This window comes from Dendropsophus ebraccatus, chromosome 9 (assembly GCF_027789765.1).
Source record: "Dendropsophus ebraccatus isolate aDenEbr1 chromosome 9, aDenEbr1.pat, whole genome shotgun sequence".
In the NCBI taxonomy this organism is placed as follows: Eukaryota; Metazoa; Chordata; class Amphibia; order Anura; family Hylidae; genus Dendropsophus; species Dendropsophus ebraccatus.
The window spans coordinates 73,356,390-73,371,714 of NC_091462.1; the positions used below are offsets into that span (position 1 = coordinate 73,356,390).

A 15,325-nucleotide genomic window follows, 5' to 3' on the forward strand; every position below is an offset into this window, starting at 1 on the left:
ATGTGCAAAATCCGCCTCCCCACAACCACATCTTGGACACTTTCCATCCTTTCGCTTCCCTATTCTACAAAGGAACATTGGGGTGTAATATAATTGATGTACTATATTAAATTGAATAATTCTATGATTACCCACACTTGAGACTTCCTTAATACTCTTCAGCACTTTCTCCCACCTTCTCTCATCTATTTCCCCAATTACTCCCTCCCATTTTTCCTTACTTTTTATCCCAATCTGTTGTTCCTTTATAGGCCAGGTTCAGACTATGTAACTGTGCGGCTGTATTTGCGGCTGTAATTGTGCGGCGGTATTTTTGATGGTTCATGCGTACGCTGGAAAGTATAGGATATACGGCTGCACAGTGCACACTATGTATGAATCTACGGCCCGATCGTAAACGGACCCGTAAAAAATGAACAAGACCATTGTTTGCGGCTGGACATGCGGCCGAGGATTGACAGGCGGTCCGTACGGAGTACTTCAAAAATAGCCGGCAATGATGCCGAATGCCGATGCCTCTAATAGTTAATATATTAAATTAATAAAACACATTTTCTTTGTAATAAAGTCCCTTTCGTTGGTCAATAATTTAATTCTAACGAATCCATCATTTTGCAATTAAATATACTGTTAAAATAAATAGATCAGGGGTCCTCAACTGGCGGACCGCGGTCCGAACCCGGACCGCGGAGGCCAGCTGTCCGGACCCTGGTCAGACCTCCTAACCGCCCCGGATCCGGTCCGTCCCGGGGCGGTTAGGAGGTCCCGCTCCCCACCGCACTGCCTCCCGCCCCATAGGCGTACTGTCCTTAGATGTCAGTACGCCTGTGGGGCTGGGGGCAGTGTCGGTCCGGCCCCCCGGCTGATACGCGCTCTGTAGGGATGTCCCGGGGATTCCCCAGCAGAGCGCGCACCACAGACCTCAGTGTACGCTGCCGGCCTGTCCTTCCCGGAAGTGCAGGCCGGCGGCGTACGCTGAGATCACTGATGCGCGCTCTGCTGGGGAATCCCCGGGACATCCCTACAGAGCGCGTATCAGCCGGGGGCCGGACCGACGGGAAGAGAAGAAGACAGCCGCAGCGGGGAACGAGGTGCTAGGTGAGTTGTTTTTGTTATTTTTTTTTTCTGTCTGGGGGGCATCTACAAGGGGAGAGCGCACAGGTGGACTATATACTACAGGGGGGACCTCACAGGGGGCTATATACTACTGAGGGGGCTATATACTACTGGGGGGAGCGCACAGGGGGCTATATACTACAGGGGGGACCTCACAGGGGGCTATATACTACAGGGGGGACCTCACAAGGGGCTAAATACTACTGAGGGGGCTATATACTACTGGGGGGAGCGCACAGGGGGTTATATACTACAGGGGGGACCTCACAGGGGCTATATACTACAGGGGGAAAGCACAAGGGGGGCTATATACTACTGGGGGGACCTCACAGGGGGCTATATACTACTGGGGGGAGAGCACAGGGGCGCTATATACTACTGGGGGGAGCTCACAGGGGGCTATATACTACAGGGGGACAGCGCACGGGGGGCTATATACTACAGGGGGAGCTCACAGGGGGCTATATACTACAGGGGGGAGCTCACAGGGGGGCTATATACTACTTCGGGGGAGCTCACAGGGGCTATATACTAATGGGGGGAGCTCACAGGGGGCTATATACTACAGGGGGAGAGCACAGGGGGGCTATATACTACTGGGGGGAGCTCACAGGGGGCTATATACTACTGGGGGACAGCGCACAGGGGGCTATATACTACAGGAGGAGAGCACAGGGGGGCTATATACTACTGGGGGGAGCTCACAGGGGGCTATATACTACTGGGGGACAGCGCACAGGGGGCTATATACTACAGGGGGAGAGCGCACAGGGGGGCTATATACTACTGGGGGGAGCTCACAGGGGGCTATATTCTACAGGGGGAGAGCGCACCGGGAGGCTATATACTACTGGGGGGAGCTCACAGGGGGCTATATACTACAGGGGGAGAGCGCACAGGGGGGCTATATACTACTGGGGGAGCAACAGGGGGCTATATACTACTGAGGGAGAGCGCACAGGGGGGGCTATACACTACTGGGGGAGCAACAGGGGGGCTATATACTACCAGGGCAGTCACCCCCTTTGTACCTAATATCAAAGGCCTGGTGAGAGAGAAAAAAATGCCAGTTTTCCCGCTAATAAGCAGCAATTCTGTATATAAATAGTTGAACGTTTGTGAAAAGTAACAAAACACGTTTCCTACTGATGTTCAGCTCGGACCTTCACCTGACAATAGACCCCGGTAAGTGGACCTTCACTAAAAGTTGTTGAGTACCCCTGAAATAGATATATAAATAAATGTATATTTATATATATATTTATTATTTGACAGTATATTTAATTGCACAATGATGGATTCGTTAGAATTAAATTATTGAACAACGAAACTGAATTTATTTCATCGAAAATGTGTTTTATTAATTAAATATTAATTAGTACAGGATGCTCCATAAGCCGTTAATTCATATTGCCGGCAATAGAGCATTCTGTACTAATCATCACTTTACTTTAATGAAAACATCAAATGTTTCTTCTAATTATGTTATCACAATAGCATTATTAGAAGAAACATTTAGAATTATATGTGCGCTCAGCTGATTGGCTGATCGGCTCAGCGCACATATAATTAGCGGGTCCGCAGCACAGTGACTTAATTGTGCTGCGGACCAGCGAAGAGACAACATCGGGGTGAGTATAGAGCTCTCCCCACCCCCTCCCCAGCACTGCACCCCTCCCAGCAAGGAAGGGGGGGTCAGTTAACCCCTTCCTTGCTGGGATGGGTGCAGTCTGACATCAGTCTGGCCCCCTAGGGGTTAAGGGGGATGCAATACATCCTCCCTTAACCCCTTGGGGCCAGACTGTACGCAGCGATCTGTAAAGATGCTGCATACTGTAAGGTGCACAACACCGCTCACAATGATGGGTGTTGTGCTCCTGTTTGTGTGTTTTTTGTGTGTTTCTCCCTTTTTGTTTTTCAGATATCGGTATCCTGTGGATTACGTCGGATTCCGTGGACTACGTCGATGGCCAGCGTTTTTTTAATGTTTTTTTTAATAAAATGGTCAATGAGGGGTGTGGGGGTGTTTTTATTTGAATAAAAAATTTATTTAACTTGTGTCTTGTCTTTATTTCTTTACTTTATAGACTTAGTAGTGGAAGCCGTCTAATAGACGGAATCCATTACTAAGTTGGGGCCTAGTGTTAGCCGGTATAAAATGGCTAACACTAACCCCCTATTACCCCAGTACCCAATGCCACCAGGGGTACTGGGAAGAGCCGGGTGCCAGTGGTCCCGGAGCGTCAAAATTGGCGCTCCTGGACTGGGCGGCAGCAGGCTGGTAAGATTTAGGCTGGGGAGGGCCTAAACCAATGGCTCTTCCCACCCTGGTGTTACCAGGCTGCTGTCGTTTGGTTTTTAACCCGACTGGTTATAAAAATAGGGGGGACCCTATGCGGTTTTTTTTTAATTATTTATTTATTTTAAAAAAAAACCCGCATAGGGTCCCCCCTATTTTTATAACCAGCCGGGTTAAAAACCAAACGACAGCAGCCTGGTAACACCAGGGTGGGAAGAGCCATTGGTTTAGGCCCTCCCCAGCCTAAATCTTATCAGCCTGCTGCTGCCCGGTCCAGGAGCGCCAATTTTGACGCTCCGGGACCACTGGCACCCGGCTCTTCCCAGTACCCCTAGTGGCATTGGGTACTGGGGTAATAATAGGGGGTTAGTGTTAGCCATTTTATACCGGCTAACACTAGGCCCCAACTTAGTAATGGATTCCGTCTATTAGACGGCTTCCACTACTAAGTCTATAAAGTAAAGAAATAAAGACAAGACACAAGTTAAATAAAATTTTTATTCAAATAAAAACACCCCCACACCCCTCATTGACCATTTTATTAAAAAAAACATTAAAAAAACGCTGGTCATCGACGTAGTCCACGGAATCCGACGTAATCCACAGGATACCGATATCTGAAAAACAAAAAGGGAGAAACACACAAAAAACACACAAACAGGAGCACAACACCCATCATTGTGAGCGGTGTTGTACACCTTACAGTATGCAGCATCTTTACAGATCGCTGCTTACAGTCTGGCCCCCAAGGGGTTAAGGGAGGATGTATTGCATCCCCCTTAACCCCTTGGGGGCCAGACTGATGTCAGACTGCACCCATCCCAGCAAGGAAGGGGTTAACTGACCCCCCCTTCCTTGCTGGGAGGGGTGCAGTGCTGGGGAGGGGGTGGGGAGAGCTCTATACTCACCCGATGTGTCCTCTTTGCTGGTCCGCAGCACAATGAAGTCACTGTACTGCGGACCGGCTCATTATATGTGCGCTGAGCCGATCAGCCAATCAGCTGAGCGCACATATAATTCTAAATGTTTCTTCTAATAATGCTATTGTGATAACATAATTAGAAGAAACATTTGATGTTTTCATTAAAGTAAAGTGATGATTAGTACAGAATGCTCTTTTGCCGGCAATATGAATTAACGGCTTATGGAGCTTCCTGTACTAATTAATATTTAATTAATAAAACACATTTTCGATTAAATAAATTCAGTTTCGTTGTTCAATAATTTAATTCTAACGAATCCATCATTGTGCAATTAAATATACTGTCAAAAAATAAATATATATATAAATATACATTTATTTATATATCTATTTATTTTAACAGTATATTTAATTGCAAAATGATGGATTAGTTTAAATTTAATTATTGAACAACGAAAGGCACTTTATTACAACGAAAATGTGTTTTATTATTTTAATAGATTAACCATGAGAGACATTGCATTAGTGCAGAGGATCGCAAACCCCGGTAATAGCAATTCATGTAAACTGTTTCCCTGCTTTCCCAGATGCATCCAGAGGTGTTTGCATCACTTTCTTAAGATTTTATTTGTTATCTTTAGTTGAACCAGATTTCAAAGTAAATGACCGTATGTTTTGAGCCGCATGTCTATTTTTTCCCACGGCCGGAGTTTCATCCGCACATTTACAGCCGCATAAAAAATACAGCCGCACAGTTACATAGTGTGAACCTAGCCATAAGGTGCGAGTATATTGTTGTAATCTCTTTCTTTTTGATTGTCCCGCCCCTTAGTTTTTCCACTAGTGGGCTGGGGCTACATACTTGCAGCTTACTATTATTCTGACTTACAACTAACGCTTTTCTACATCTAACATAAGAGAACCAATGTCTTTCCTCTATCCTATATTCTATTTTTAGAGTATCCCAACTTTTGATGTTATTTCCGTCCATTATGTCTCTAACTGTATTCACCCCCACCTCCTCCAGTACTTTTACTACTCCCAATTTCCTAATTTCCCCTAACTCATCATTTAACCACAGTGGGGCAAACTCCATTGTTCCCTGATTATTTAGTGCTTTTTTCAGCCAGTCCCATGTTCTGACTAAGGTCTTTACCATTACCAATTTTTTCCAAGCTATGTTCCCCAAAACTCCTGTTTCCAGTATTTGAAAAATGTCCCAGGTTCGAGCACTTGGTAATGTTTGGCACTCCCATGGAGAATGAATGCAGTTATGGGTGAGCATGTGCACCACGGCTCCATTCATGCAGGGGCCATTTGAGCTGTATTCTCAAGATCAGGGGGTCCCAACAATCAGCTAGTTATCCTCTATCCTGTGTTTGTATTACACCTACAGCACAACAATGCATTGTAACCTGTACATTATATTGTATGTATTTTTTCCCTACCTCATTTTCTGCAAAAAGAAAAACCATGAGATCTTCTACACCATCCCTATCCACATCTGGAACTTTCAGCATCGGTTTTATAAGAGTGAACTCAGTTGCAAATCCAGTTGGCTTTTCCCACAAAGCATGTCCTGCAACACAAGATGATCTGATGTATGGCGAATATAAGGGTGCCATGAATAATAGAGCTTTATGAATGGGTAAAGGCTTCTCAATAGCAATATAAACAAAATATAGTATATAGAATGGAGTACATTGGAGACTGTAGGACCCAGGCTGCCATGTTTATATAAATTACTTGGTGTAATAGACAATACACTTTAATCAAAGTGGATTTTGGCAAATAATCATTTTTATACTTGTGAACTTGTACATATTGACTCTTACCTGTTGTTGAATCAATTGCTAATATAACTCCAGGTTTCCTTATACCAACACAACCAACACTGTTCACACCACCAAGGTTATGGATACCACACTCCACTAACTGCACATCACCATCTGAAATAGGTTTGACCCACAGTGCGCTTCCATTAGTTCCAGACAGGGCAGATAAGAAGAAGCATGGTGACTGGAAGCCTGCAAAGATGGAAGAGACCTTTTACAGTGATACATCAGTTATCTGTAGCTGCTGGTGACTAATCCTCATTTTTTTATACGGTTATTGAAATAATGAATCCCAAACAAGAAACATGGAAACGGGTTGTCAACACTTAGTAAGGCTGAGATCTGTTTAAAGCAGATGAAAAAAACATTGCATTTGTGTGTATCCCTTTTGATCCATTTTTTCATTATTAAAAAAAAAAAAAAAAAAAGAAAAAAAAAAAAAAAAAAGGGATAACAAAATGGATCAAAACACATTCCTTTTTTCGTGTACACAAAAAGGAGAAAGAAAATAAAAGCATTTTTCTATGTTATGGAACCAAAGATGGATATATGAAAGATACAATGTGTCTTCTTGCCCTTACAGCTATCTAACAGTGCCAGCAGTTTGGAACCTGAACTGAAGCTAACAGTTTTAGAGTGAGTTCACACTACGTAAAAAACACGGCCGTATTTCATAACAACTGCCGTTATTTGCGAAATAACGGCCGTTGTCTTAAAATACGGCCATGTTTTTTACGTAGTGTGAACATAGCCTTGTTTTTACAAACCATATTGCAGCGGAATTCACGTTGCGAGTTCCTCACCGAAATCCGCTGCAATTCCTGGTACTGTCATTTTGCATGGGTTTACATACTTGCAGCGGGTTATATACATATACAAAAGCTTGCCTGATGAAGAGGAGGATTGCCTCCTCGAATTGCATTGCCAATAAAAGTTTATTTTCTATTGCAAGTGTGGAGTTTGTGTTGGGTGATCCTCCTGTGGAATACAAGATTTGCCCGTCGGGTCCTCACTGAGGGTTTGCTCCAAATCCAATGACCAATCTTTCACCCTATTCTCTGCTATCACAAAACCGAAGACTGCACGAGCTATTGGGTGGTGAAAGGCTGCATCCCTACTGTTACAAAGTGCTCAATAGTGTTAAGCCTATCCAGTACAAGGGGAGCATACGCTGCATATGCATTCTCTTATCCTCCAATGGGTCTGCACAAGCAGTGTGTATTGTTTTTTTCTTTTACATACACTCACAAAAGCTTTTATATTATTCTCTAATAAATAGTCTAGGCTGTACTATACTGGTTTATGTTCCATGTGTACAGGGATAAAAGATGAGCTGCTGGCTATCTGCAGGCAAGATTAAAGGAAACATGGGGGTTCACTGCATCCAGTGTTATAATTACAGTATACATAAAACTCCCATCATTCCTCTAATGGCAGCTGCTGCTATATAGATATATATAGGCATAAAGAAAGCCCTCATGTCTGTGGTTACAGGATGTGGCTGCTAACTAGCTGCTTTCTTGTCATTCTTCACAGGCTGCACTATAAGGCTGGGTTCACACTATGTATATTTGAGGCTGTATTTGTGAGGCTGTATAGCAACCAAAACCAGGAGTGGATTGAAAACACAGAAAGGCTATGTTCACATAATGTTGTAATTGAGTGGATGGCCGTCATTTAATGGCAAATATTTGCTGTTATTTTAAAACAACGGCTGTTATATTGAAATAATGGCAGTTATTTACCGTTATATGGCGGCCACCCACTCAATTTCAACATTGTGTGAACAGAGCCTTTCTGTGTTTTCAATCCACTCCTGGTTTTGGTTGCTATGAGGACCTGACTTGAGGACCAAATACAGCCTGAAGTATACAGTGTGTGAACCCAGCCTTAAGGAGTAAGCATTGTATAAAATGGTAGCTTTTCTATAAATACAGAGCATCAGACAGAGGATTTACCTTCATCCGCGCAGGATACATTTAATTTGCTGGCAATGTCGGTTTTAAAAAGGAAAAGAACATCTTGCACGTTATCTTTGTTGACGTCTTCTGTAGCCAGAAAAGGATAACCAACTGTTCTCAAAAGAAAAGAATGGTCTATTACTATATTGAAAATCCAAATAACGGAAATACAGGTGCCGTTACACCATAGTAGCGTAAGGTCCAGTGGTCAAGACAAACTAGAAAAATCACCGGCGTATGGGGACCACTTAGGACTAACTAATACTTAACTTTTAATAATTCATTAAAAATTGTAGCAAAAAGGTCCACACTAACAACAAAAAGACATACACTAATGTGCTCTATATACAGTGAGGTAACCTACAGGGCAAATGTAGACATAGGGGAGATATCCCACGTTCCCAAAGGGATGCTAATACTTAGGGACTAATGGCCCGGTGTCAAAACACCTAGGATACAATTAAAGAGTCAGGGAGAAAAGGAGAGGAGAGTAGTGGTGCGCCCTGCTCTCTGCCCTAATAACCTCTTGCCCTGCCTTTTGGGGAACCCACCTCCTTAACAGGGTGGCCCCAACCACGGTGACAGTCCCTTCCTTATTGCACGTGCCCAGTAGGAAACAAGAAGCACAGAAGACAGAAAAGAGTGAAAAAACGGTGTATACTCAAAACCACCTTAAAAACAACCAGCAAGAAATATCATATTATATACACAGTACCTATTATATATAAGCTGTGCTTGTTCCTACACAGCGCCTATATCAAAAGCTGTGTTCGTTCCGACGCGTTTCAGCCATCCCAATTGTGGATGGATTCATCAGGGAACACATATAGCACTCCAAAAGGATGTGCTTAAACCAATTCCTGCTGTGAGGGATATCCTTTCATCATAACAAATACATGGACCTCTTAGGAATGGTACAACACAATATAGTGGTAAATGATTCGTACTCAATATGGTGACAGCAATTAAGGAGATAACAAAGGAGAACAAAAGAATAACCCCAAATAAATAAACGGATGAATATAGCAAATAGTTGTACTTAGCTATACAGATGGACTGAAGTTGTGCTGCCTGCGAAGGTCCATGTTCACCCCACGATGAGAGGGTGACTACAGTCATCGTGGGGTGAACATGGACCTTCGCAGGCAGCACAACTTCAGTCCATCTGTATAGCTAAGTACAACTATTTGCTATATTCATCCGTTTATTTATTTGGGGTTATTCTTTTGTTCTCCTTTGTTATCTCCTTAATTGCTGTCACCATATTGAGTACGAATCATTTACCACTATATTGTGTTGTACCATTCCTAAGAGGTCCATGTATTTGTTATGATGAAAGGATATCCCTCACAGCAGGAATTGGTTTAAGCACATCCTTTTGGAGTGCTATATGTGTTCCCTGATGAATCCATCCACAATTGGGATGGCTGAAACGCGTCGGAACGAACACAGCTTTTGATATAGGCGCTGTGTAGGAACAAGCACAGCTTATATATAATAGGTACTGTGTATATAATATGATATTTCTTGCTGGTTGTTTTTAAGGTGGTTTTGAGTATACACCGTTTTTTCACTCTTTTCTGTCTTCTGTGCTTCTTGTTTCCTACTGGGCACGTGCAATAAGGAAGGGACTGTCACCGTGGTTGGGGCCACCCTGTTAAGGAGGTGGGTTCCCCAAAAGGCAGGGCAAGAGGTTATTAGGGCAGAGAGCAGGGCGCACCACTACTCTCCTCTCCTTTTCTCCCTGACTCTTTAATTGTATCCTAGGTGTTTTGACACCGGGCCATTAGTCCCTAAGTATTAGCATCCCTTTGGGAACGTGGGATATCTCCCCTATGTCTACATTTGCCCTGTAGGTTACCTCACTGTATATAGAGCACATTAGTGTATGTCTTTTTGTTGTTAGTGTGGACCTTTTTGCTACAATTTTTAATGAATTATTAAAAGTTAAGTATTAGTTAGTCCTAACTATTACTATATTGCCAACACATTGGGGAATTACTTTACAAAACTGTGACAGCAGCTCTGACGTTTTATTAGTCACTGTTGTTTATAACACCTTTCCTCCATTTGATACCTTATGTGACTACTAACATGTATAAATCACTTTATTTACTGAAACTGACTCTCTACCCCAGAAAACCAGCTGTAAAGTCTTGGCCACTAGGTGTCTCACTTCTCTGTAATCTGCCGCCTGTTGTCAGGTTATCACTGCCTCTAGTAACAGAAAGCCCAGGACAAAACTCAGAAATGGGGATGGGATGTACCATCTGCTTTGTACAAAAGATGAAGAGAGTGTAAGAAAGCCTGGGCTGTGTACATGCAAGGTGAGCCCGTCTACTAGCTGAAGAAAGGTAAATCAAGGTTTTCCTCTAATCTCTGGCAGCCTTTGTGTAAATACCAGTGAACCTACTGCGGTATTTAAATAGTGCTACATTATAATCAACCCCCCTCCCTTCATCTTCTCAAGCTGCAGCTAATATAACCCTTTAATTGCTTCAAGCTGTTCAGTGCACTTTCACCAGCCCTAGCAGTAAGGACTGTGTGTTGTGCTGTGATTGGCTCCCTGTTTGTGTACTACTGTCAAACAGCTCTGCCTTAAGGCCCTATTCCACGGAACGATTACCGTCCGTATTCGGCCGATATTGGCTGTGATGGCTGATAATCGTCCCGAGAATTGACAGCAACGATCTGCTGACATTGTTTATGTCGGCTGATCGTTGCAGTCGTTTGTTTTTTAACATGTTGAAAAACAAACAACTGATACAGCAACGATCTGCTGGCGTCACTCCGTGGAATAGAAGCGTTGGCAGCAGACGCTGCTGTATCCTATGGGCTGTCCGGCTGATCAGCGATCACCCGGGCAGCCCCCTGCAGCCCCTCCCGCATTCAACCGCTCGCTGCAGCCGTGTGGAATAGCGGCAGCAGCGAGCGGGGAACGAGGAGCAAACAAGCGCTAATAGCGCTCGTTTGCATCTGTCAGTCGGCCCGTGGTATAGGGCCTTTATGGTCCTTTTACACAGAACGATTATCGTTCGAATTTGCACGATAACGATAGCATTTGAGCGATAATCGTTCTGTGTAAACACAGCGATCGATCAAGCGACGAGCGAGAAATCGTTCATTTTGATCTTTCAACAAGTTCTCAAAACGTCAGTCGTTCGCAAACAATTCGCAGATCGTTCTGTGTAAACAGTCTTTCACCAATGTAACCTGTGTGTGAGATAGGCTAAAACGATCGCAAAAATTTTTTCCGTACGATATATTGTTCCGTCTAAACGCTGATCGTTATAAAAAACACATTGTTCATTCGGAATCGTTAAGTACCATTAGTCCCACCCCAAGAAATAGAGAGAATGAGAAATAGCTGCACACCATCGAGGAGGCTCTTGGATTGTTAATCTAACAAAACCATGCAGGTTTTAAAAATCCTTTGAAATGACTGCTACCTAATGTCTGTCAGCTCAGACAGGCTGCTCCGAAGCTGCTGCTGCGTGTAGGACCGGGAGAAGGAGCGCCGAAGACCTGCAGCCTGGATAGGTAAAGTATGATGGGGAGATTTATTAAAAATTTACACCTTTTTTTTGGAGTGGAAAAGTTGCAAAATTTTGAGCAACCGCATAGCTGCGCAAAATTTTGCGACTTTTCCCCGACATAGACTGATCATGCCTACTTCAGCTTACGCTGAAAGTAGGCATGATTTATCATGTGCGACTATCTAAAATAATCGCACATGTGTCGCAAACTCACTCCACACTAGAGGTGGTCTATTTTACCACCTATAATGTGGAGCAAGTTTGCTCCGTGAGTCGGGTGCAGTGCACCCGGTCCACGGAGTGTAAGGGGTTAAGTAGTGATGCAGGAGCATCACTACTAACCCCCTGGGGCTGTACAGTAAGGAGGGGTGCTTAGCGCACCCCTCCTTGCAGTACAGGAGCAAGGAATCCCCTTAATTAAGCCGGGATTCCCTGCCTACAGGGTTTCCCACCCAAAAGCAGATAGCAGTCTGCTTCTGGGCGGGAAATTTAAAATCCCGACACAGAAGTTACAGTCTGGCTCCCAGGGGCTTAAGCCCTTGGGAGCCAGACTGTAACTGCCATGCCCATGCTGGAGGTCACCCAGCTTTCCCAGCATCCTGTAAGGTTAACCCTTACAGGATGCTGGGAAATTTGGGTGACCTCCAGCATGGGCGTTACAGTCTGGCTCCCAGGGTACTTAACCCCCTGGGAGTCAGACTGTTCTGGCACTGCACCTACACCAGCAAGTAAGGTGGTTAAGTGCTCCCTTCCTTCCTGGAGCAGATGCAGTTCGCTCTCCAATGAGGGGGGGGGGGGGGGATGGTAGGGGCTGGGAGTTACCAGGACTGCCGAGGAAGCAGCAGCAGGTAAGCCCCGCCCCCGTACCGACCCGCAATGGGGACGGGGCTTACTGCCATGGAGGCGGAGCCTACCGGGACAGCGAGGAAGCAGGAACAGGTAAGCCCCAGCCCCTATCATCCCCCCTCCCATTGGAGAGCGCACTGTATCTGCCGCAGGAAGGAAGGGGGCACTTAACCCCCTTCCTTGCTGGTGCAGGTGCAGTGCCAGAATAGTCTGGTCCCCAGGGGGTTAAGTCCCTGGGAGCCGGACTGTAACTCCCATGCCCATGCTGAAGATCACCCAGCTTTCCCAGGGTCCTGTATGGGTTAACCTTACAGGATGCTGGGAACGCTGGGTAATCTCCAGCATAGGCATGGGAGTTACAGTCTGGCTCCCAGGGTGTTAACCCCTTACTTGCTGTTGCTTTTTTTCCAGATACCGGCATGCAGAGGATTACCGCGGATTCGTTTGGACTACTTCAATGACCGGCAGACTTTACTGTATAATAAAATGGTCAACGAGGGGTGTGGGGGTGTTTTTATTTGAATAAAAAAAATGTTTCTAGGTGTGTTGTGTTTTCTTTCATTACTATATAGACTTAGTAGTGGAAGCTGTCTGATAGACAGAATCCATTACTAAGTCAGGGCTTAGTGTTAGCCAGTATAAAATGGCTAACACTAAACCCCCCCCCCCCCATTATTACCCCAGTACCCAATGCCACCAGGGGTACTGGGAAGAGCCGGGTGCCAGTGGTCCGGGAGCATCAGAATTGGCGCTCCTGGACTGGGGCGGCAGCAGGCTGGTAATAATTAGGCTGGGGAGGGCCTAAACCAATGGCTCTTCCCACCCTGGTGTTACCAGGTTGCTGTTGCTTGGTTTTTAACTCGGCTGGTTATGGAAAAGGGGGGGATCCTATGCGTTTTTTTATTTTATTTTAACTTTTTTTAAAAACTGCATAGGATCCCCCCCCCCCTTCCATAACCAGCCAGGTTAAAAACCAAGCAACAGCAGCCTGGTAATACCAGGGTGGGAAGAGCCATTGGTTTAGGCCCTCCCCAGCCTAAATATTACCAGCCTGCTGCCGCCCAGTCCGGGAGCGCCAATTTTGACGCTCTGGGACCACTGGCACCCGGCTCTTTCCAGTACCCCTGGTGGCATTGGGTACTGGGGTAATAATGGGGGGGTTATTGTTAGCCATTTTATACCGGCTAACACTAAGCCCTGACTTAGTAATGGATTCCGTCTATCAGACAGCTTCCACTACTAAGCCTATAAAGTAATGAAAGAAAACACAAATACACCTAGAAATTTTTTTTATTCAAATAAAAACACCCCCACACCCCTCATTGACCATTTTATTGCACATTAAAGTCCGCCGGTCATTGAAGTAGTAATCCTCTGCATGCCGGTATCTGAAAAAGAAAGGGAGAAGAAAATGCTCATTACCTAGGAGGCGAACCAGGGCAATAAGACGATTTAGGGTACAAACCCACTTGACGTATTTGCTGCGTGAATCAGTCTTAAAAATAAGCAGGCAAAACGCAGGTTGGCTTTATACAATTGTTCTGCGTTAAAATACGCAATTGCGTATTTTTGAAGCGTGAAGCTACATGCGTTTTTCGCACAGGTTGTTAACAACTGATGCTTTGCTAACAACAAGCTTCACACTTCAAAAATACGCAATTGCGTATTTTAACGCAGAACAATTGTATAAAGCCAACCTGCGTTTTGCCTGCTTATTTTTAAGACTGATTCACGCAGCAAATACGTCAAGTGCGTTTGTACCCTTAGAGACAATTCTGAGGCTATTTAGAGACAATTCTGAGCCAAACAAATCAGCACCACAGAAAATAGACCAGGCTTATCTCTGATAGTAAATTGCACTTTTAATAGACCAGTCTATTCTTGCCAAAGCAGAAATAGACTGCATCTAGAAAAATCCCGTTGATAAATCTCCCTAGATGTTTTTAAATCGTCGGTCGCCCGCCGCGCACTGCTATTCCACGTAGCGATGCGCGGGTGGCGACCGATGATTTTAGGTTTGAACCTAAATGAACGATCAGCCGATGACACGATCATTGGCTGATCGTTCTCTCTATTCCACCGAGTTATAATCGCCCGAATCGGGCCGATTTGGCCAATTATCGTTCCGTGGAATAGGCCCCTAACTTATCCTGAGAAAGATGGGAATACCCCTTTAATACCATATTAAGTGCCCAGCAGTGAGTTTAGTTGTTATTATAGTATGACATAGATAAGCACTGTCACATGGACACGTTGGCTTCATCCAAAGACAAAGAAAAAAATGCTGCTGTTAAAGATCAGATTTACACACAATACTGATACACGGATAATTGTATTTACATTGAAAAACTTACCAGAGTTGTTATACTGTATGCTCCAAGTTCTCTCAGAGAAAGGTCTCACTGGGCAAGGAATAATGAATGAGAAGGCAAATACAGCAGTAAGGCAAAGAAACAATGAGCCAAAAAACATGGCAGTGCGAATTTTAGACAGGCGAGAAAGCCTGTTTGGTTTTTTAATACACACATCCTTTTCTCCACTCATATCATTATTGTTCTCTACAGCCTTTCCATCATTATTTTTTAAAGGGTGATCCTCTTCCTCTGTATCCTTTTTGTCCATGGTCGTGGCACAAGGCACAGTTGTCTGCTGGAGGAAATAGGAGATAGATTGTTAAGAAATCCTAATTGTTTTTACTTTTAAAAGTGATTGATAACATAGATGTAATGTAATTACGGCACATTTATGAGTCACTGCCTGCGCTCTGCTAACACTGCCTGTACTGAAGCTGTCAGCACAGCAAGGCAGGC

The 15,325-nt window shown here is 44.5% G+C and overlaps 1 protein-coding gene across 2 annotated transcripts in view; it reads right to left on the minus strand.

Moving 5' to 3' along the window:
* Positions 1-15,325, minus strand: part of FAM234A (family with sequence similarity 234 member A) — a 42,457-nt gene that overhangs the window by 12,667 nt on the left and 14,465 nt on the right. Inside the window, exons 2-5 of one of the 2 annotated variants that reach the window (XM_069983640.1) lie at positions 14,870-15,161; positions 8,131-8,244; positions 6,173-6,364; positions 5,786-5,916 (exon numbers count right to left, since the gene is read on the minus strand). In XM_069983640.1, the coding sequence (XP_069839741.1) occupies positions 5,786-5,916; positions 6,173-6,364; positions 8,131-8,244; positions 14,870-15,137 (705 nt within the window). In that variant the 5' untranslated portion in view covers positions 15,138-15,161. Of the gene's footprint in view, positions 1-5,785; positions 5,917-6,172; positions 6,365-8,130; positions 8,245-14,869; positions 15,165-15,325 lie in introns of both variants that reach the window. The other variant, XM_069983639.1, reaches the window with a different exon arrangement.